Below are 22,242 nucleotides of genomic sequence, written 5' to 3'. Positions count from 1 at the left end.
ACAATTTTTAAATAGTAGTAACATACATTTATAGGGAATTCTCTTCCTGAAAAGTATTTTTATGTCCATCATGTCATTGTTATTTGTATAATGGTTTTGTAAACTAGATAGTTTTTGTCATCACAGTGACACTAAGGATCATTGGAAGGTTGTTTCCTATGTTACTAATCTCAAATGGCAGAATAAACACCTGAGATCTAGTTTTCAGACCCTAGTTCTCTATGCTTTAATACTATGTTGTATTGTATTGACTAATTTTCTTAATGTTGGAAACAGTTTCAAACATATTTTAAGCAGGGACATTGCAGGATAAATTTATACTTTTCTGAGGTAAATACTTGAATAAACCTATTTTGATATTCCATGTCTGTGTAAATTTGCCAAACCATTTTATTAATTAATCTATTTATATATTTTTATATAAATATATATTTATATAAATATACCTATTTATATAAATATATATTTAATTTATATAATTTATTAATTAATAGCAAATCCTTTTGATTGGTGCTTTCTTGGGTGGAGCAAGAAACCCTACAATGTTCAGAGTCTTTCTGATGCTGAACAAAAGTATAACTAGAACTTTATATTAGTTACCATCTGTCTACATTAGCCCCTGCTAGGAATTTTCAAATAAGGTCTGTGGCAGCAGCCCCAAAAGAGCAATGAAAGGGGTTACGAAGGAACCACATTTTTCTAAATTATTTTTCCATGCTATTAAATAAAATTGGCCTTTTGAAAACAATTTTGATATATAACTTCTTACCCAAGTTTCTGTAATAAAATATTTTTTAATTGCAATGTCATTGGCTTTTCAGCGTGGCTTTGTGACAGGTGGTGCAGATAAATCTGTCAAGTTCTGGGATTTTGAGTTGGTAAAAGATGAAAATAGTACCCAGAAGAGGTGAGTAGACATTTTTAAATTTCTGTCCTTTTTTTGGAATGAGAATGGGGAACCACTGAAGGGGCTTTCGACATATGTATTTCTCTTACGCTCCAGGGAGTTTTTGGAATTTCTGTCAGCCTTTGTAGAGCACTCATTTATTTCTTTTTTTCTTCATGCTTTCCATCGTGCTAGACTTTCTGTGAAGCAAACCCGAACCTTGCAACTAGATGAAGACGTTCTGTGTGTTCGTTACTCTCCCAACCAAAAGCTGTTGGCTGTGTCTTTGCTGGACTGTACTGTAAAAATTTTCTACGTTGACACTTTAAAGGTACAGTGATTATGCCTGGAAATAGTTTCTGTCTTTCTCACTGACCATGGGTTGAGATTGGAAAGTGGCCTTGACTGTGCCTAGCTGTGCTATGTTTCTAAAGATGTATGTGTGAATCAAAACATTGTAGGTGTACTAGGAAAGCAAGACTTTTTAAAGAACCCTTTGGCTCATAAATTTTGCTTAAAGCAAGTTGTATTTCATAAGCTCAGAAAATCTGTAGACAGAACATCCTATGGCAGCCAGGAGTGGAAGAACATTACTGCGTCTCCTGAGCAGTGATTCCACACTTGGCTGGACAACAGAATCATTTGGGTTGCTTTTAAAAATTGTAGATTACTGGGCCCTAGGCCCAGAGTCCGGAGGACTGCAGTAGGCCTGGGAACATTGTTGGGAAGCAAGTGCCTGAAGTCTTCGCTGTTGCAAAGTGTCACGGCTATGAGCTGCCTTTGGTGGCTTGTCTTCTTTGAATATATAAATAGAAAGCAATCCATGGCAGTGTTTAGGATTGGATCTTAAAAGTTCTATTTTAGATCCACATATAACAAACAATGCCTGTATCTTATACACAAACATGAATTGTTTACATTCTTTTTTTTTTTTTTTTTTTTTAAATAGTTCTTTCTTTCACTGTATGGACACAAACTGCCTGTTATATGCATGGACATTTCTTATGTAAGTAAAATTTAAAGTGTCTTAGTAACAAGCTGTCTTTTCCAAAGCACCTTCTTTGTTCTTGGCTAGCTATCTTCATTTTAGAGTATTTTTTCATCCTGTTGTATATCTTTCTCCCAAAAATCCATTAAATAATGTATATTGTAAACGTATCTCATGTGTTGTATGTGTGTGTGTGTATTACTTTAGTGCTACCAGGATATGTTCACAAATATCTGAGTTAATCCTTACAACTAACTTGCTGTTTTGGATTCCCCAGATGGTATTTTGTTGTCTAAAACACCATAATTGGTAGAGCACCCTAAAATGCAAAAGACTTTAAAAAAGGCATCCCCCTTTCTTCTGAAAGATAATTTCAGTGAAGAAGATGGAACTTGGCTTGGCTTTGTATTTGGACATTTACAGTATTTTGCACTACATCTGTACTGTTAATCTCTTGACCAAAATCATATTTTTTGCAGTGTTGAGTTCCAGGTAAGAGTGGGAATAATGTATTTTTTTTTTTTTTTTTTTTTAAGATTTTGTTTATTTGACAGAGACATAGTGAGAGAGGGAACACAAGCCAGGGGATTGGGAGAGGGAGAAGCAAGCTTCCTGCGGAGCAGAGAGCCCTATGCGGGGCTCGATCCCACAACCCTGGGATCATGACCTGAGCCAAAGGCAGACGCTTAATGACTGAGCCACCCAGGCACCCCTGGGTGGGAGTAATGTATTTAGAGACAGGGTCTGGCCTGTGTGAAAGGACTGCCATCTTTGACCAGTACGTTAATAGTAAGTAGGCAGCGTGAGATAGTTCCAGTGGTCTTGTTAGGCTGACAACTATTTGAATGAGGCATTGACATAAGAAAGATAATAGAAAATAGAACATGGGATAAAAGGCTGGGTAGCAAATATTCTAGTAGATTCTTTCCCAGACTCTCCTTTTCTCCCCTTTACCTTTTCCCCCAAATCCTGTGACAGAGATGAGTTGTTCTTCTCCCTACTTAAGGAAGTAAATAGGTAACAGACACCAAGGCACAGTACTGCCCTATAGCAATACGAAAAATTGGGAGCCACAAGAGTTCTTGCTTTTGCTCAACAAACTTTTTTTAAGGAAATCTTAGATAAAAGCAAAGAAATAGGTGCTCTTCATAAAGATGAAATTTATATTGATTTTAATGTTTCTGAAAGAAAAGGGTTAGTCTTTTTTAATCTAACTGTAGAGTTTCTGATAATCAGGTCAAGTAATGGTTCCCTTTTCTTCCTTGTAGGATGGAGCACTAATAGCAACGGGCTCTGCTGACAGGAATGTGAAAATCTGGGGTTTGGATTTTGGGGACTGCCACAAGTCTCTCTTTGCACATGATGACAGGTAGGGGCAGTCTTTTCCAAGACATCCTTTTGAGTCCTATATGTATCATTTCCCCTGAGCATCTGTGTCTATTCAGTCAGAAATTTAAAATTCTAAAATACAAATAACCAGGCATGCTAGAACTACCTTTTTAAAACTGTGTGCGAGGCTCTTCACTAACATGGAATTTGATGGCATTTGATCACTTTTCTCACCTTTCAGTGTGATGTACCTACAGTTTGTGCCCAAGTCCCACCTCTTCTTCACCGCTGGAAAGGACCATAAGATTAAGCAGTGGGATGCGGACAAATTTGAACACATACAGACTCTGGAGGTGACCTCTGGCCTTCTTTGCTTGCTCAGTACTTCAGAACTTTTAAGATCGAGTGATGTTCTGCCATTCAGGTAGAGTAGGTTTCGGTCAAGGAATAAAGTGTTCCCTCTCAGGGTTTCTGTTTTTGTGTCTTCTCTCTCCAGGGGCACCACCAGGAAATTTGGTGCTTGGCCGTAAGCCCCAGTGGAGACTATGTTGTGTCATCATCACATGACAAATCTCTGAGACTTTGGGAAAGAACCAGGGAGCCTCTTATTCTTGAAGAGGAAAGGGAAATGGTAAGGACTCGGGCTTGGTTACAGAATGTGCTGGTGATTGGATGTCTAGTTCTGTTTAGTGTGGCCACCCCTCAGCCAGTGCACATCCAGGCATCCCCAGAAGAGGTTTCCAACACCACCGTCAGCCATCTCAGCAGGCACACAGACACAGAAGTGCCTCTAAGGGATTGTGTTTTGAAAGAAGCAACTTTTCACTGTCTCCTTTCACTTCGTGTGGAGACCATGGTTGTTCTGGATTAATTTATATATGTCTTTTGCAGCAAAGGGAAGCAGAATATGAGGAGAGTGTGGCCAAAGAAGACCAACCAGTAGTAAGTAAATTTTGGGGGACCCTGAGATTGTAATTATCTTGTTAGAATTTACTTTAATTTCAAGAATTTCTGATAGAATTAGGATTGGAACCAGATGCCCAAGTCATCACCAGCTGGTGTGGAAAGCAGTCTGTGTAATCGTGTTTGATTCAGCTGTTTATCCTGATTTTGTGGGACAAATGACTGATCAGATTTGGTATTGGGTGTTTGTCATTTTGGCTTTTTTTTTTTTGTTGTTATTATTAAGGAGGCTTCAGAGAATCATAGAACAAAAATAAAAATCAAAAATTTTAGAAATTGGACATTTTCTTTATACTTTTAGAGAGGTAGGATATAGTTCATATTATCTGGTTAATAGTATCTGGCACTTACTAAGTACTCCATTAATGGAGTAAATACTCCATTATCATAACACAGTGATGCCTGTTCTTTTCTGGATATAGGATTCATTTACTAGTTCTTTAGTGCCTGTCAATATTTTTCAAGGATCTCTTTGTTTCTGGCAGGTTCCAGGAGAGACTCAAGGTGACAATTACTTTACTGGAAAGAAAACTATTGAAACTGTCAAAGCAGTAAGTTGATATACATTCTATCTCTATATCTATGGATATATGCATTTTTAAGGAGGATCCCAACTTTTGAGTGAAAGTTTTTAACAACCAGGTAGCCCTTTTGAGGCAAAAGGTTGATGAAATTCATAGATGGAGCTCAGAACATTGTTGTCCTCCCTTTTAACAAGGGCAGGAGTCATGCTGAATCAGCACATGGTTTCTGGAAAGGAAAGCTCAATCTCCTGGAAGCAGCACCTCTCAGGGGTTCTGGGGGCTGCCGTACTCCACATGTGCATATCCGTACGGCTTTACCTGAACCCAAAACACCTCATCTTCTCTCTGTAAATTAAACAGAAGAAACACCAGAGATGTTGTCACATGTTGTTCTGCACTCTTAGCACTAATTTATTAAACCGATTCAAGCTAGTTGGTACTTTTCTAGTCAGGCCTTTCAGTTGCAGTGTTCCAGGATGCTGGCGGGGTGGAGGGGCATGGTGATAACTTCTCTCCTTTGTCGCCATCTCTGTAGGCTGAGAGGATCATGGAGGCTATTGAGCTATACCGAGAGGAGACTGCAAAAAGGAAGGAACACAAAGCCATTTGTAAAGCTGCAGGGAAAGAGGTGAGATAGTCTATGAGTTACACCCTGAGAAACATGTCTGTGGAATTCCTGAGATGAACACCATCGCTGTGGGAGTTACTGACTCAGATCAGGAAATGACATAAATGTAATAGTCTTCTCTAATTCAAATAGTAGAAAGGAGTTGAGGGACTGGGAGGAGGGGAGCTGGGTCTTAATAAAAAGCGAGGGGGCAGAAATCACAGACTAAGGTGCTCAACTCGTGGAGCAGAAACTGCTCCTGCCGTGGTTTCGGACACACCACAACCGTCACAGATTTCCAAATGAATTCTATTTCCTAAACTCATTAGCACTCTGGAAACTGAAAGGCCTGATCTTGTATATTCTTTAAAAACTGTACTGTTATCACCCTGCCTGTGACAAGCACTATCAAATTCTTGTTTTTATAATGACTTGATCTAATCATTTCTTCACAGGTTCCTCTTCCCATTAACCCCATCCTGATGGCTTATGGCAATATCTCTGTGAGTAAAGTGTCTACCAGTTTCCCCTTGGTTACTCAGAGGTTACTTTCAGGGACAAAGGAGGGACAGTAGGAAGTACAGAGGCATGATTTGAGGATGGATGTATTGGGAAATACTTCACCATTAACATTCTCTCCTTGGTATTGAGTGTTTTAAAAGGAGTATTTTACTGTAACTTCTAAGTCACCCATTTTGGTTGCATTGGACTGGCATTCTCCTATTTTCTTTCTTTCTTTCTTTTTTTTTTTTTTTTTTTTTTAAAGATTTATATTTATTTGTCAGGAGAGCATGAGAGCACAAACAGGGGGAACAGCAGATAGAGGGAGAAGCAGGCTCCCCGTTGAGCAGAGAGCCTGACGTGGGACTCAGTCCCAGGACCCTGGGATCATGACCTGAGTAAAAGGCAGGCACTTAACTGACTGAGCCACCCAGGCATCCCACATTCTCATATTTTCTAGTGCTTAGTTACGTTCAGTATCCAGAGCCATCTGAAGATTCTCTTCATCTAAATGAACTTTGAAATTGAGATTTTTGGAGGAAAAGTTGACATAAATCAGATAAAGGAGGAGAGAGAGAAATGTATGCTTACATAGCAGTCTCCAGTTACTTAGTACTTAACTTGCACGTCTCATTCATCATGGTCATCATGTGAGTCAGTGTGGCCTCATTTTACAAATGGGCAAATGGACTTATGCATAGAAGGGAACAGAGTTGGGAAATGGCGGAGCTGGATGGTGAACCCACATGGGACAAACTCTAAGCCCGGGCATGTATTGCCATCTTAGTGCATTGTTTCTCCTGTGAGTGGGATCCATGGTTTTTTAGAGGGGAATTAGGGATCTTCAGTAGAAACCAACCTAGAGTATTGATAAGGCTGTTGTTCTTCCTTCATAGCCTTCAGCTTATGTGTTGGAGATCTTTAAAGGAATCAAGTCGAGGTGAGTTTCAGTGTACAATGACTATAATTATAACAACTAACAGCATTTATTGAATGCCTGTCTGACCATGAAATAAATTATAATTCATGGTTATTTTCTTCTAGGTTTAATTATGTCCACATTTTGGTGGAAAATAGTATATTATACTGTCCTTTCTGAAGCAGAACTAGGAGGCTCCTCCTAAAGTATGAAAGGAGATACTTTTAGAGACAAATGAAAGGAAGTCCTATTTTATATTGTAGGTAATGAAATCAACTAATATCAGTCACAAGTACCACCTGGTAACCTTTTTTGGTTGTGTATTTGCTTTGGCTTATTTCTTGTGTATAAACACAGTTGGAATCCTATGTATTTAATTTTATGTCCTTTTCTTTTTCATGAAATATTTCCTGAGCATTTGCTCAAGTTACTAATATTCTTCAAAAATATTAGTTGAATTATCTCAAACATTCCATCGTATGGATAATTATTATTGGATTTGCTTTAATTTTTTTGCTTTTGATCAGTATTGCTTCAGTGAACACCATAGGAATCTTTGTTGTAGCCTAACAATAACTGATCAGTCAGCATGAGCTTTTGAAAGGTCTGTGTTGCTGAATTACTTTCCAGAAAGCTTATAGTGATTTTGACCAGGCTTTCAAAAATTCTTTGCCAGTTTTGGAGGCAAAAGGTGGTATTGTATTATTTTAATTTCTTTCGATTATTAACAGATTTTTTATTTGTTGGCCATTTGTGGTTTTTTCTGTGAATTTTTAGTTATTTGCCCTTTCTTACACTCTTCAGTAGTTTCTTAGTGGATTTTAAGAATTCTTTGTGTCTTTTGTCATATATTTTTAAGATAATGTTTCTTATTTGTGATTTACCTTTGGATTTTATTTATGAGTTTGATCTTCTGAAAGTTATTTTCATCAAAACAATTAATATCTAAATCTGTCCCTTACAACAAGAAATAAACAGACCTGTCTGAGAATCTGAAACTTCCCTGGAGAAATGTAAAACAAAATTTAAATTAATGGAAGTGTTGTGCATTCGTAGAAGGGAAGATTCTGTGTTCTAAAGATTTAGAAGGTTTTTTTGTTTTGTTTTGTTTTTTTAAGCTAGTTATAGGTTTGTGAGTACAGTTGAAATCCCCTTGAGATTTGGAATTGGAGTTGATGAAATGATCCTAGAACTAGTTCAAGAAAAGTAAAACAAAACAAGCCAGAAGATTAAAAAGCTGTGAAATTAGCAAAACTAAAAGATTATAGGGTTATTTTCAGACTCAATCATTAAACAGACTTAACAGCCCTCAAACAGAATCTCGTATGTCTCAATGTATGGCAGAAAGAAGTATCATATAAAGGTGGAATATTCAACAAATTAGTTATTTCTCAAAAAAAAAAAAAAAAAGTGTCCTAGCATTCCATGGACCAGAATGCATCAAATAGATTAAAATATTAAATATAAAAATAGAATATTAAAAAGAGGGAACCATCCAGAATATAGATGAATAGTTGTTTCAACCCTAAATGGGTAAGGTCTGTTCAAATATAAAAGTGGGAGGGAAAAATAGTAAAAGATTTAAACACTGAATGTGTTAAGTAATGTGGCATTTTTAATGTTAATTCTCTTCTTCAGTGAGCTGGAAGAGTCTCTGCTTGTGCTACCTTTTTCTTACGTCCCAGACATCCTTAAGCTCTTCAATGAATTCATCCAGCTGGGCTCTGATATTGAACTCCTGTGTAGGTGCCTCTTCTTTCTGCTCAGGTAACAGCCTTTCCTAAGAATACTGTGTGTGCTCGGCCTAACTCCTCTAGTGCTACTTGAACTGATGGTGTCAACACTCTGGGATTCAGAAGTCTGATGTTTCAGACTGAGAGACGGTTATAGGACTTCATTGTTGTATGACAAAATTGTTATCCCGTGGCATCAGTCATGTCCTTAAACAAGGAGAGCGATGGCCCACCTCTTTAAGTCACAAGATGGAACATGGCTCAGGGATGCTTGCGTAAGCATGGGTCTCCAGGTTGCAGTAGCTCTTGTCCTTATCTGTTTGCTGAGAACCTATTACTGAATGGCCAGTTTGTCTCATATGTGGTTTTTTTTATTTGCTTGTCTGTCTGTTTGTTTTTTACTCTAAGCAAAACAATTGAGTTTTGTCCTCATAACAGCATTGTAAGGAACAGTGACTTTATGTTTCAGGTCTGTATAGAAACAAATGGAAAAGTAAGGGCATACAGGGAGAGAAGGAAGAAACAAAATACGTTTTTTCAATTATTCTTAAATATGAACAGTTCCTCTTAGTGTGTAATTGAGAAGAATGATTTTTTTTAATTTTATTCATTTATTTGACAGACAGATCACAGGTAGGCAGAGAGGCAGGCAGAGAGAGAAAGGGAGGAAGCAGGCTCCATGCTGAGCAGAGAACCCGATGTGGGGCTCGATCCCAGGACTCTGGGACCATGTGACCTGAGCCGAAGGCAGAGGGTTTATCCCACTGAGCCACCCAGGTACCCCAGAATGTATTTTATAGGAGTTTAAAATATACCCTTCTTGTATCCTTCTCTCTGCACCCCAGTCTCCAACTGTTAGAGCAGAGAACAGAAACAGAGAGAACACTCTTTAAAACGCTCTTATGAAGACAAAATACAAACTGATCAGCCAATTCCAAATAGTAAAAAAAAAAAAAAAAAAAAATCCAAACAGGTATATTTAATGAATTGGTATTTGAATTGATCTATTTTCATGCTTCTTAGTTCTTTGTTCCTTTTATTCCATCAAGATAGTAGCAAAAGAAAGATAATGGTATGTTTCTAGTATTCTGTTGCCCTATTTTAATCCTGAGCCTTACGGTGGTACTCAACAATGCTACTGATAATCTCTTTTCACTCTGGCCTCTGTACTTTTGAAATCAGGGTTACTGATTCTAAGTGAGACACAGTGAGGGCTTTGAGCATGTCGGGGGGGTCGTGGATGGGGAGTGCCATACAGGACCTGCAGTGGGCCCTGAGCTTGAGGATGTGCACCGGGGGGCATGAGTTCATGGATGTCATCTTGATTCTAGGTCGGAGTCTGACACTGATCAGGAACTCCTTTTTGCTGAGGCTTCACTAGAAATATTAATAAACCTTAGTTGAGTTAGCATTTCTTAGAGTGTTCATTTCTCTCTGAGTGCTCCATAAAATACTATTGTCAGAGTCTGTGGCCACATGGTAGATGGCTGTGCAAAGAGCCAGCTTTGCAAATGAGTCAAATATGTCATAACTTAGGATAGTAGTGTTAAAATTAACATCAGATAAAACTGAGTAACGGGAGAAATATCTTTAGCTGTTTTTTGCCAGCATTTCGGTATTGCCATGATGATAGGGTAAAATGAATCCTTTTGGGTTTTTTGTTGTTGTTGTTGTTTTACTTTGATATTGTCAATTTGCTTTTCTAGAAGGGGGTAAGCAGAGCCAGAACCACTACCTCTCTTTGTAACGTGACTGTTTTGTTTTTATATTAGGATTCACTTCGGGCAGATTACTAGTAACCAAATGCTTGTGCCAGTGATTGAAAAGTTAAAGGAAACAACTATTTCAAAAGTCAGCCAAGTCCGGGTAGGTATCCTTGTAGAAGTATAGTAACTAGGGAGGGGTGGGTGGGTGTGTGTGCGCGTGTGTGTGTGTGTAACTAGGGAGGGGTGTGTGTGTGTGTGTGTGACTAGGGAGGGGTATGTGTGTGTGTGTGTGTGTGTGTGTGTGACTTAGAAGTAGCACAGTGAGCTGTGCCTTGTCTCTGGTGGTACTGACCAGACGTCTGTCAGTATTTGAGGGAAGATTTTTGTTGGAGCTGGTAGCAATAGAAAAAAGAAAATAAAACCAGACCAGAAAGACCTTAGACGAGGGATGAGTAAGAACACCTGAAGCATTGGTTCTCCTGACTCACATATACTGCTGTATTGAATGAAGTCAGAGAAGGATCATTTAATCTTTCTTATCTGCTCCCCCCACCCCCCAGGATGTTATTGGATTCAACATGGCAGGTCTTGAATATCTCAAGAGGGAATGTGAGGCAAAAAGTGAAGTTATGTTTTTTGCTGATGCGACCAGCCAGTTGGAAGAAAAGAAGAGGAAGAGGAAAAAGAGGGAGAAGCTAATTTTAACATACACTTAGAACTCAAATGCGGTGCCCTTTTCTTTTTATTTAAAAGGACTTCTAAACAGTAGAATTGGTGTCAACTTGAAAATAACCAAGTAACAAGAGTTTGTTTGGTTACAGAAGGTGTCAGGATGTGGTTCCCAGCTTTGCCTGAAGAAAAGCCCAGTGCGGACTGCTGGGGATGATAATGTAAAATCTTCCCATGCCCCTGAAGGTTGAGCCCTTCAGGAGTTGTTCCATTGTATTCCAGCAGGGAACAACGAACTCTTTTTATTTTTTTTAACTAGTTTTTTACTAGAGCTGAAATGAACATTTCAAGAGTTTTGCTTATTTCTGTGATAACAGAAGATTTAATGATGTGTTACTCTTTGTAGTACGTTTTGCCTCTTCAGAGAGTGTCAGGTGCACAATTGATTGCCCTCATCCATTAAATGCAGTCTTGGACTTACAGAGCTGAAAAAGACCATAAAAATTCACTAAAACACCCTCTTTCAACTTTACCTCTTAACAAGGGGTTACATCGGTTTATAAAAATATCTAATTGCTAATTTTTTATAATTCTCCAAATAGTTGTTTCTAATTAAACTGTAGTCAAGCTGAGATGCCTTGCCAGGCTTCTGGGTGATTGATGCGATATAAATACATACATACATATGTACATGCATGGTAAGAATTTGGGGAGGTGGGAATATTCTAGAAGAAATGGACACATTCCTTTGGGCCTGACTTCTATTCGTTGGAAGTTTTTACGTTACTGCCCCAACCTTGTTGCAGTTCTGTGCAGACTTCTGTGACCTTTTTTTGATGTTTTTTTAAAAGATTTATCTAAATTCCAGTTAGTTAATATATACTGTAATATTAGAGGCACACGCCCAGCACATCGATTTAACACTTCCGTAGAACATCTGGTGCTCATCACAAGTGCCTTCCTTAATCCTCATTACCTGTTTAGCCCATCCCCCCACCCACCTCCTCTCCAGTAACCATCAGTTTATTCTCTGTAGTTAAGAATCTGTTTTTCTTGGTTTGTCTCCCCCCGCCCCCACCCTTTGCTCTTTTTTTTTTTCTTAAATTTCACATATGAGTGAAATTATATGGTGTCTTTCTCTGACTTAATTTCACTTAGAATTATACTGGCTGGCTCCATCCACATCATGGCAAATGGCAAGATTTCATTCTTTTTTATGGCTGAGTAATATTCCATTGTGTGTGTGTATACTGCATCTTATCCATTCATCAGTGGATGGACATGTGGTCTGTTTCCCTATTTGATTGTTGTAGATAATGCTGCTATAAACAGCTGAAGGTGCATATATCCTTTTGAATTAGTATTTTTGTATCCTTTGGGTATATACCCAGTAGTGCAATTGCTGGATCATAGAGTAGTTCTGTTTTTAATTTTTTGAAGAAGCTCCATGCTGTTTTCCAGAGTGGCTGCACCAGCTGGCATTCCCACCAGCAGGGCAAGAGAGTTCTCCTTCCTCCACATCCTCGCCAACACTTGTTTCTTGTGTTGTTGATTTTATCGATTCTGGCAGGTGTGAGGTAATACCTCATTGTGGTTTTGATTTGCATTTCTTTGATGGTGAGTGATGTCGAGCATCTTTTTCATCTATCTGTTGGCCAACTATGTCTTCTTTGGAAAACTATTCATGTCTTCTGTACGTTTTTAAATTGGATTAGTTGTTTTGGGGTGTTGAATTTGATAAGTTCTTTATGTATTTGGATATTAACCCTTTATCAGATATGTCACTTGCGGGGCGCCTGGGTGGCTCAGTGGGTTGAGCCACTGCCTTCGGCTCAGGTCATGATCTCAGGGTCCTGGGATCAAGTCCCGCGTCAGGCTCTCTGCTCAGCAGGAAGCCTGCTTCCCTTCCTCTCTCTCTGCCTGCCTCTCTGTCTACTGTGATCTCTGTCTGTCAAATAAATAAATAAATAAAATCTTAAAAAAAAAAAAGATATGTCACTTGCAAATATCTTCTCCCATTTTATTGCCCTTTAGTTTTGTCAACTGTTTTCTTTACCGTGCAGAACCTTTTTATTTTGATGAAGTCCCAATAGTTTATTTTTGCTTTAATTTTCCTTGCCTCAGGAGCAATATCTAGAAGTTGCTATGGCCAGTGTCAAAAGAGGTTACTGCCTGTGTCCTCCAGGATTTTGATGGTTTCCTGTCTCACATTTAGGTCTTTAATCCATTTTTGAATAGATTTTTATGTTTGATTTAAGGAAGTGGTCTAGTTTCTTTCTTTTGCATGTTTCTGTTTGGTTTTCCCAACACCACTTTTTAAAGAGACTATCTTTTTGACATCAGATATTCTTTCCTGCTTTGTCAAAGATTACTTGACCATATAGTTGTGGATCTGTTTCTGGGTTTTCTTTTCTCTTGTTCTATGTGTCTATTTTTGTGCCAGTACCATACCTACGTATCTTGGTTTTGGTGCAATTGTAAATGGGATTGGTTCCTTGATTTCTCTTTCTCCTGCTTCATTACTAGTGTATAGAAATGCAACAGATTTCTGTATATTGATTTTGTATCCTCCAACTTTACTGAACTTGTTTATCAGTTCTAGCAGTTTTTTTAGTGGAGTTTTTCACGTTTTTTCATAGTGTCAGGTCTTCTGCAAATAGTGAAAGTTTTACTTCTTTGTTGCAATTTGGATGACTTCTCTTTCTTTTTGTTGTCTGATTGTTGTGGCTGTGTTGAATAAAAGTGGTGAGAGTAGACATCCCTGTCGCGTTCCTGACCATAGAGGAAAAGTTCTCAGTTTTTCACATTGAGGATGATATTAACTGTGGGTTTTTCATATATGGTCTTTATTATGTTGAAATATGTTCCCTCTAAACTTACTTTGTTGAGGGTTTTTATTATGAATTGATGTTGTACTTTGTCAAATGCTTTTTCTGCGTCTATTGAAAGGCTCATATGGTTCTTATCCTTTCTTTTATTAATGTGGTGTATCACGTTGATTGATTTGTGAATATGTTGAACCACCCTTGTAGCCCAGGAATAAATCCCACTTGATTGTGGTGAATGATTCTTTTAATGTACTGTTGGATTCAGTTTGCTATTATTTTATTGAGAAATTTTGCATCCATGTTCATCAGGGATGTTGGCCTTTAGTTCTCTTTTTTAGTGGAATCTTTATCTGGTTTTGGTATCAGGCTAATGCTGGTGTTACAGGATGAATTTGGAAGTTTTCTTTCCTCTTCCATTTTTTGGAACAGCTTGAGAAGAATAGGTATTAATCTTTAAATGTTTGGTAGAATTCCCCTGTGAAGCCCTCTGGGCCTGGACTTTTGTTGGTTGATTATCAACCTGCTCACGTTTTCTATTCTTGTTTCAATTTTGGTAGTTTATATGTTTCCAGAAATTTATCCATTTTTTCCAGGTTGTCCAGTTTGTTGGCATATAATTTTTCATAATATTATCTTATAATTGTTAATTTATCATCTCTCATTTGTGATTTTGAGTCCTTTCTCTTTTTTTCTTGATCTATCTGGCTAGAGATTTATCAGTTTTACTGATTTTTCTCAAAGAACCAGCTCTTAGTGTCATCTATCTGATCTGTTGTTTTTTTAGTTTCTATATCACATATTTCTGCTGTAATTTTTATTACTTCCCTTATGCTGGATTTAGGCTTCTTTTTCCAGCTCCTTGGGTTGTTTATTTGAAAATTTTCTTCTTGAGGAAGGGCTGTATTGCTATGTGCCTCCCTCTAGGACCACTTTTGCTGCATCCAAAAGGTTTTGGACTGTTACATTTTTGTTTTCATTTGTTTCCTTGTATTTTTGATTTCCTGGTTAACCCATTCATGGTTTTAGAAGCGTGTTGTTTAACCTCCATGTATTTGTAGTCTTTCCAGATTTTTTTCTTGCACGTTACTTCTAGTTTCATAGTATGGTGGTCAGAAAAGGTAGATATGATCTTAGTCTTTTTGTATTTGTTGAAGCCTGTTTTGTGACCTAATATGTGATCTTTTCTGGAGAATGTACTTGAAAAGAATTTGTATTCTGCTTTAGAATGGAATGTTCTGAATATGTCTTTTAAGTCCATCTGCATCATTCAAAGCCATTGTTTCCTTGTTGATTTTCTGTTTAGGTGATCTGTCCACTGTTGTGAATGGAGTATTAAAGTCCCCTACTATTATTGTTATAATCCATATAGTTCCTTTATGTTTGTTATTTTTGTTATTGTCTTATATGTGGGGGTTCTCCCGATTTGGGGACATAAATATTTACAATTGTTACATCTTCTTATTGGAGTGTCCCCTTTGTTTTTATAGCCTCTATCCATTTTTATAGTCTTTGTATTAAAGTCTAGTTTTTCCAATAGATGGATTGCTCCTCTGGCTTTCTTTTGACATCCATTTGCTTGATAAAAAGTTCTCTACCCCCTCACATTCAATCTGTAGGTGTCTTTAAAATGACCCTCTTGTAGGCAGCATATAGAGGAGTCTTTTTTTATCCATTTTGATGCCATGTGTCTTTTGGTTGTTTAGTCTATTTACATTAAAAGTAATTATTGATAGACATGTATTTATTGCCACTTTATTACTTATTTTCTCGTTTCTGGAGATTTTCTCAGACCCTTTCTCACCTTTGCCACTTTTGGTCTCTCTTTTGCACTCAGAGTCCCCTTTAATATTTCTCGCAGTGCTGGTTTAGTGGTCATGGATTCCTTTCATTTTTGTCAGAGAAGCTCTTTCTCTCCTTCTATTCTGAACAATAGTTTTGCTGGATGGAGTATTTTTGGCTGCAGATTTTTCCCATTCAGCACTTTGAATATATCAGGCCACTCCCTTCTGGCTTGCCAAATTTCTCTTGAGGAAACCTCCAGCTAGCCTTATGGGTTTCCCTTATAAGTTAGGGATTTCTTTTGTCTTGTTGGTTTTAAGATTTTTTTATCAATATATTTTGCAAATTTAATTATAGCATGTCTTGTTGTTGACCTGTTTTTGTTGATTTCATGGGAGTTCCCTGTGCCTCCTGGATCTGAATATCTGTTTCCTTCCCCAGATTCGGAAGTTTTCTAGTATTATTATTTTATTTTTTATTTTTTGGACAGAGAGAGATCACAAGTAGGCAGAGCAGCAGGCACAGAGAGAAGGGAGAGAAGGGAAAGCAGGCTCCCTGCTGAGCAGAGAACCCCCCCTTCCCCATGCGGGGCTCGATCCCAGGACCCTGAGATCATGGCCTGAGCAGAAAGCAGAGGCTTAACCCACTGAGCCACCCAGGTGCCCCTCTGCTGTTACTTCTTTTCTTTTTCTTTTTCTTTTTTTTTTTTTTAATTTTATTTATTTATTTGACAGACAGAGATTACAAGTAGGCAGAGAGGGAGTCAGAGAGAGAGAGGGAAGCAGGCTCCCTGCTGAGCAGAGAGCCCGATACAGGGCTCGATCCCAGGACCCTGGGATCATGACCTGAGCTGAAGGCAGAGACTTTAACCCACTGAGCCACCCAGGCGCCCCTGCTGTTATTTCTTAAAATAAGTTTTCTGCCCCCCTTTCTCTCTCTTTCTCTTCTGAGACACCTATGATAGGAATGTTACTACATTTGATGGAGTCACTAAGTTCCTTAAGTCTATTTTCATGTTACATAATTCTTTTTCTTTTTTTTTTCAGCTTCATTATTTTCCTTTGTTTTCTTGTTAATTCATTCCTCTGTTTCTTCCAGCCTACTCTTCATTGCATCAAACCTGTTTCCAGTCTCATTTATTGCATTCTTCATTCTTCATTTCTGATTCTGATTCTGATATCAGATATCACTGATATCTTCAGTTCTTTTCTCAAGCCCAGTGAGTATCCTTATGATTGTTGCTTTAAATTCTCCATCAGTTATGTTACTTATATTTGTTATGCTTTTATCTCTGTCTGTGGCCTTATCTTGTTCTTGCATTTGGAATAAATTACTCTGTCTTGGCATTGTGTCTAATCTCTACTTTTTTCTGGGTGTTAGAAAAGCCCATTAGGATTTCTGCTCCTGAAAGTAATGGTCTTTTTGAAAAAGAGGTCATGTAGTGCTCAGAGCTGGTGCTTCAGGGAGTGTCTCCAGTGTGTGCTGCCTACACTCTGCTGTTGTGTTTTGGCCGTTCTGTCTTTTAGGCCAGTCCTCTGTAGAGGCTCTCCTTATTTGCTGTGGACAGTGTTTGGTCCCTGGCCTGAATGTGCTGAGTTTTAACTAGGTATACTCTGGTCTACCTATGAAATGAGTTTTGACACCACTCCACCAAAACTGAGGCCCTGCAGAACTCGGGTGGAGAGATGTGTGTGGGTAGGGGTTTGTGCTGATATTCGGGGGTAGTGGCCCACCACATTACAGCTGAGGCAAGCTTGACTAAGAAGGCAGTCCTAAGAGCACAGGGGTGTGGGGTCTGTTGTAAGCAAGTTATACAGCCAGTGTCAGTGCTGAGCTGCTTCCTTCTGATGGGTGTGTTTTGGGGGGGTGGGGGGTGTTGGCTCAAGGGAAATGTCACCAGCCAGCTCCTTTGTTTTCAGAGAGGTATCTGAATATTGATAATCCGCCCCCTACACACACACACACACACACACACCCATATCCTATGCATTTTTTCCAGATGGCTGTTTCCATGCTGTTTGCCCCCAGGTCGTTTGCCTGCCTTCTCTTCTGGAGCACCACAGTACCCTCTGGGCTCTATCCCAGCTAAGCCTGTTGACATTTAAAACTCCAGGCTTTAAGTCTCACTCTTTGTAAGAACCCAAAGAAATTAAGCCTTCTCATTTTCCAAGCCAATGGCTTCTAGGAAATATTCTCCTGGATTTGCCCCCCTGGCTGCTGCTGCTCTCCTCCCCTTCTCCACGACCACAGTTCCCTCCCCTCCACAGCAGCCATGATCCATTTCTCCCCTAAAACACATTTCCACACTTCCTGCTTCTTTGATGTGGCCTCTTCTCTCCCTTTAGTTGTGGAGCTTGTCTGTCAGTCGTAAGGTTGATTTCTGGGGTATTTATAGTGATTTTATCATTAGACAAAATGAGCATAGGGTACTCCTGCTCCACTGCCATCTTTTCTCTCTGTGTATCTTCTCCAATCAGGTGTCCTGTGAATTTGTCCATTTCATTTAAGATGCTATATTGTGGTGCCACCATTTTCTTGCCAGTTTCAGAACTGCAGTTCTTGTGGTGTGGTTATCTGATGGTCCCTAGCCACAAGTCTGGTACAGTTCCTGACCATAACAATACAGTCACTGAAGTAAGGTAAGGAACATGGTGGTATTATTCGTTGCACAGAATATAAGTAAAGATTATTGTAACATAGAGTTCCTGATGCTTAACTACAAAAAGGTAAGAGAAGAGATAGTGGATTCTAGGTGCTTCTTGTCTGAAGAAGCAGCCTTTTCTTTAAGCATCTGTTCCTGTCACTAGGGAGAAGAGTTAGTTACTTATTGAAAGATACCCTAATTCTTTAATGAGCAAAGGCTGGATCCGTATCACGTTTGCGCTTGGAAGTGTTCATCAGAAAATAGGAAACTAGCATTTCCCATTAATGTTTTTGATGTTTTCCAAACCAAAACAAGGTCAGGAGGGTACTCTACTTGTATTTAATAAAAGTGTTGCTTTCCCAGAGCTTAGGTAAGATGAACAGTAGGGGATTTAAAGGTGTGTCTGTCTGGTAGGTATTACACAAACCAAAGAGAAGGAGAACTTAGGACAGATGAAATGATGTGTACAGGAAGTAACTGAGCTCTAACTTTTGGTCAAAGTACTTGAATCTCCTTAACCCTAAAGGTTTGAGGTTAACTAGTCAGTTATAAAGTAGATTTTAGAGGCCCCTGTGTGGCTCAGCATCTGACTTTCGGTTTTGGCACAGGTCATGATCTTGCAGTTGTGGGATCAAAAGCCCCTTGTCGGGCTCTGTGATCCACAGAGTTTGCTTCAGCTAATTTCTCCTGCCTTGGCCTCTCCCCACTCATACTCTAAAAATAGTACATAAAATCTTTAAAAAAAACTTCTTAAAATTTTTAAGCCAAGCCAGTTTCTAGTCATTAAGTCAGCATTTACTGACTTAGCTGGTCATTGGCTAGATTCAGTCCTTAGTACCAGAACCATGTAACGAGTAACACACCTTGCAAACTATGCAGTGTAGCTGTAGAAGCTGCTGATGCCATAAAGAAAAGCCTCATGAATGGTTTATTGGGCATAGAACATCTAAGCTTTTATATCTTTATATATGTCTCTATGTAAAGAAGGTAACGCTTAACCATTTTGAGATTCCCTGGCTGGAAGTTAGGTGCTTGGTGTACTTGGTTATTAAATGGTTTCTCAGTTCAAGTGTCCTAAGTCATAGATCTCCCAAAGAAATCTATAAATCTGGGAGAGGGCGTAGGACAGTGACCAAGGAGGCAGTGGTGTCTGTCGTTGGGCTCAAAACTGTATGTAGGGTTCCACCTCCTTATCAGTACAACTGATGAGCCTGCTCAGTGTAACCTTTCCAGGCCAACCACAAACTCAGGAAGAAGCCACCTGGCCTACATACACTATCCACAACCTGCCCCCTTTCCTCACAATTAAAGATCCCAAGTTTTGAGATGAGACTGAGGTTCTTAGGAATAACATCACCTTATATTCTAAGTTCTGTCATTATTTCTGAAATGTGGGCTGCAAGCAGCTCTCATGTGATTTTAGGACTGAGCAAACACTGAGCACACATGGTCCAACAGTCACTGGCTCCAACCCTTGTTAGGTCACATGGAAGTTGCCCTTGTGTAATTCCTTCCCGTGAGTGTGGGCAGGACCTAGAGACTGGCTTCTGAAGAACAGAATACAGCAAACAATAGGATGTCTGTTCCAGGACTGGGTTATAAAACACTGAATTCTGCCTTGCTCACACTCTCAGGCTCTTCTTGTTCTGATAAACCCAGCTGCCCTGCCGTGAGATTCCTTTAGGAGAGCCTCACGTGGCAAGGAACCACATCCTGCTGACGACTATCTCAGTGGGCTGAAAGCACATTCATTCCTAGTTAAGCCAGAGGATCCAACTGAGCTCTATCTGGATTCTGGAACCACAGAAGCTATGAGATCTTAAGTGTCTGTTGCTTTAAGCCAGTAAGTTTTGGGGTAATTTGTTATGTAGGAACAGATAACTAATAGAGCTTCTATACAGCGAATTATGTAATGTGATGTTTTGGATTCCTCATCTATAAATTAGGCACATAAGTATCTACCTTCATAAAGTTACTGTGAAGTGGTTACTGGCTCAAACACAAGAACGGTACTCTTGTTACTGCGTGAACTACACGAGATCTAAAACTACAGAATGATTCCAGTACACACACACATTAGAAGGGATGGGAAAGAAAAAGACTAAAATATTTTCTGTTAGCTCTTGGTGATATTAGAATCTTTACACTAGATATTTGTCTTTATAATAAAAGAATAAGTATAATGGGCATCTTTCAATCACATTAACTCTGATACTATGAACAGAGGCGTAAAGGCAACATCACTTAAGACATTTCTTCTATTAGGTAGATTCACGAAATTACTTAGGATATATTGGTGCCAACAGGAATTATGTATCTATTCAAACGCTGTTCTGTAGTTCAGAGTTGTCTAGCTAGCGATGTAGATTTCACCATTTCTCAGTTTAGAGTAACTTCCAAAAGTCATAGAGTAGAACTGACATAAACTGTGATTTCACTGGTTCCCAAAGTATATTTTAAGACCTCTGGGGGTCTATAAGACCCTTTTTCAAGGAGTTTGCAAGGTCAAAAATACTCTCAAAACAATATTAAAATCTGTAGTAGTTTAAAGAGTGGTCTCCAAAAATTTACATCTACCTAGAACCTGTGAATGTAACCTTATTTAGAAATAGGGTCTTTATAAAGGTAGTTAGTTAAGATGAGGTCATACTAGATTGAAGTGGGCCCTAAATTCAGTGACTGTTGCCATCTAAGAATGTAGTGTGAGGAGACACCGGGAAGGAGGCCATGTGACCACAGAGGCTGAGCCTGGAATTGGCGTGATGTAGCTTTTAGCCAAGGCACACCAAGAACCGACTACTGCCAGAAGCTAGGAGAGCAGCAGGAACAAATTCTTCAGCCTCTAGCTGGAACCAGCCCTGAACGCTTTGGTTTCCTGAACTGCAAGGAAATACTAACTTGTCTTAAATCAGGTTGTGGTAATGAAGCCTCAGGAAACTACACTTGATCTTAGCCAAAAGGCCGAGAAGCGATGAAGCCTCAGGAAACTAACAGTGATACCAGGAAGTGGGATGCTGCTGGAACAAAGGCCTAAATTTGTGGCAGTGGCTTTGGAATTGGGCAGTGAGTAAAGGGAGAATTTTGAGAAGTGTGATTAAAAAGTCTAAGTATCTTTAAATGATCATTAGTAGACATAAGGACTTAAAAACAATTTTGGTGACGGTTCAGAAGGAGGCCATGGAGGCAGCAGAGAAAGTTTCTGTCGTCTCGGAGAATTTCTACATCACCATGAACAAAAATACTGATAGAAGTATAAACATTAAAGGTGCTTCTGGTGCAACCTCAGAAATGAACATGTTGTCGGACACTGGAGGAAAAGCTAAAAGGTGGCAAAAACCTTGGCTGAATTGTGTTCTGCTTCTTGGTTTAAAGAAGAACTTGTAAACAATGAGGTTTCCAAGCAAAAATGAAAGATGTGGCCTGGTTTCTTGCTGCTTATAGTAAAATGCAAGGGGAAAGAATTTGAGGAAGGAACTGGTTAGAAAAAGGAACTAAAACATGATGAGTTTGAAAATTAACGTTCTATCCATACTGCCAACACATTGCAAAGGCATACCCTGGAGTGGTCACCAAGGATGTGTGTGCTGGAGAGATTAGGTTTATGACCACAGACACAATCAGGCATCTCAGCAGAAGCCAGGAATAGAAGTGCAGTTATCCAGGAAGGATCTGTGGAGAAGCCTCGTGTCTAATGATGTGGATCTCCTTGACTTCCATGAAGACTGACAGGTTTTTGAGAATGCTACATGAGCAGAAATGCTGCTGGTTTGGCCTTGACAGGGAGATAGGACAAGATGAAGGAAGGCTGCCAGACTTCTGGGATTCTGTAAGCAGGAAATGAGCTGCCCAGAGGGTAAGACTTTGTCCCAGGCTGAGGATGGAGAGAGTGGGGGCCAACAGGGCTTCTGAAGGCCTGGAGGTTGGAGTTGGTGAAGCCTCTGTGGGCCCAGAAGGCAGATCATGCCACAAATGATTATTCTAAGGCCTTGAAACTTCATGAAATTAGCCTGGTGACTCTATTCCTTCCACTTTCTTCCTTTTGGGAATATCTATCCTATACTTTCTCCACCAGCAGATGTTGCAAGCTGACAGCTTATTTTCTAGCTCCACACATCCACCAATGGAAGGGAGACCGAGGCTGGTCATACCAGCATCTTACCCATACT

At 39.2% G+C, this 22,242-nt stretch overlaps 2 protein-coding genes across 3 annotated transcripts in view; one reads left to right on the top strand and one right to left on the bottom strand.

Moving 5' to 3' along the window:
- The window catches only part of WDR3 (WD repeat domain 3), a 33,851-nt gene extending 22,394 nt beyond the window's left edge, over positions 1-11,457 (top strand). For both annotated transcript variants that reach the window (XM_082688010.1, XM_082688011.1), the window contains exons 14-27: positions 822-907; positions 1,082-1,217; positions 1,836-1,892; positions 3,143-3,243; positions 3,445-3,556; positions 3,700-3,834; positions 4,095-4,145; positions 4,652-4,717; positions 5,226-5,318; positions 5,753-5,800; positions 6,695-6,738; positions 8,356-8,484; positions 10,223-10,316; positions 10,717-11,457. In XM_082688010.1, the coding sequence (XP_082544136.1) occupies positions 822-907; positions 1,082-1,217; positions 1,836-1,892; positions 3,143-3,243; positions 3,445-3,556; positions 3,700-3,834; positions 4,095-4,145; positions 4,652-4,717; positions 5,226-5,318; positions 5,753-5,800; positions 6,695-6,738; positions 8,356-8,484; positions 10,223-10,316; positions 10,717-10,872 (1,308 nt within the window). In that variant the 3' untranslated portion in view covers positions 10,873-11,457. The remainder of the gene's footprint in view (positions 1-821; positions 908-1,081; positions 1,218-1,835; positions 1,893-3,142; positions 3,244-3,444; positions 3,557-3,699; positions 3,835-4,094; positions 4,146-4,651; positions 4,718-5,225; positions 5,319-5,752; positions 5,801-6,694; positions 6,739-8,355; positions 8,485-10,222; positions 10,317-10,716) is intronic.
- The window catches only part of SPAG17 (sperm associated antigen 17), a 221,863-nt gene continuing 204,686 nt past the window's right edge, over positions 5,066-22,242 (bottom strand). The window contains exon 49 of the mRNA XM_082688009.1: positions 5,066-5,268. The gene's annotated coding sequence lies outside the window, so the exon portion shown is untranslated. The remainder of the gene's footprint in view (positions 5,269-22,242) is intronic.

The sequence above is a fragment of the Mustela nivalis genome (genome assembly GCF_964662115.1).
Source record: "Mustela nivalis genome assembly, chromosome: 10".
NCBI classification, from domain to species: domain Eukaryota; kingdom Metazoa; phylum Chordata; class Mammalia; order Carnivora; family Mustelidae; genus Mustela; species Mustela nivalis.
The sequence above is the reverse complement of the archived record's forward strand: the minus strand, read 5'-3'. Positions and strand labels throughout refer to the sequence as shown.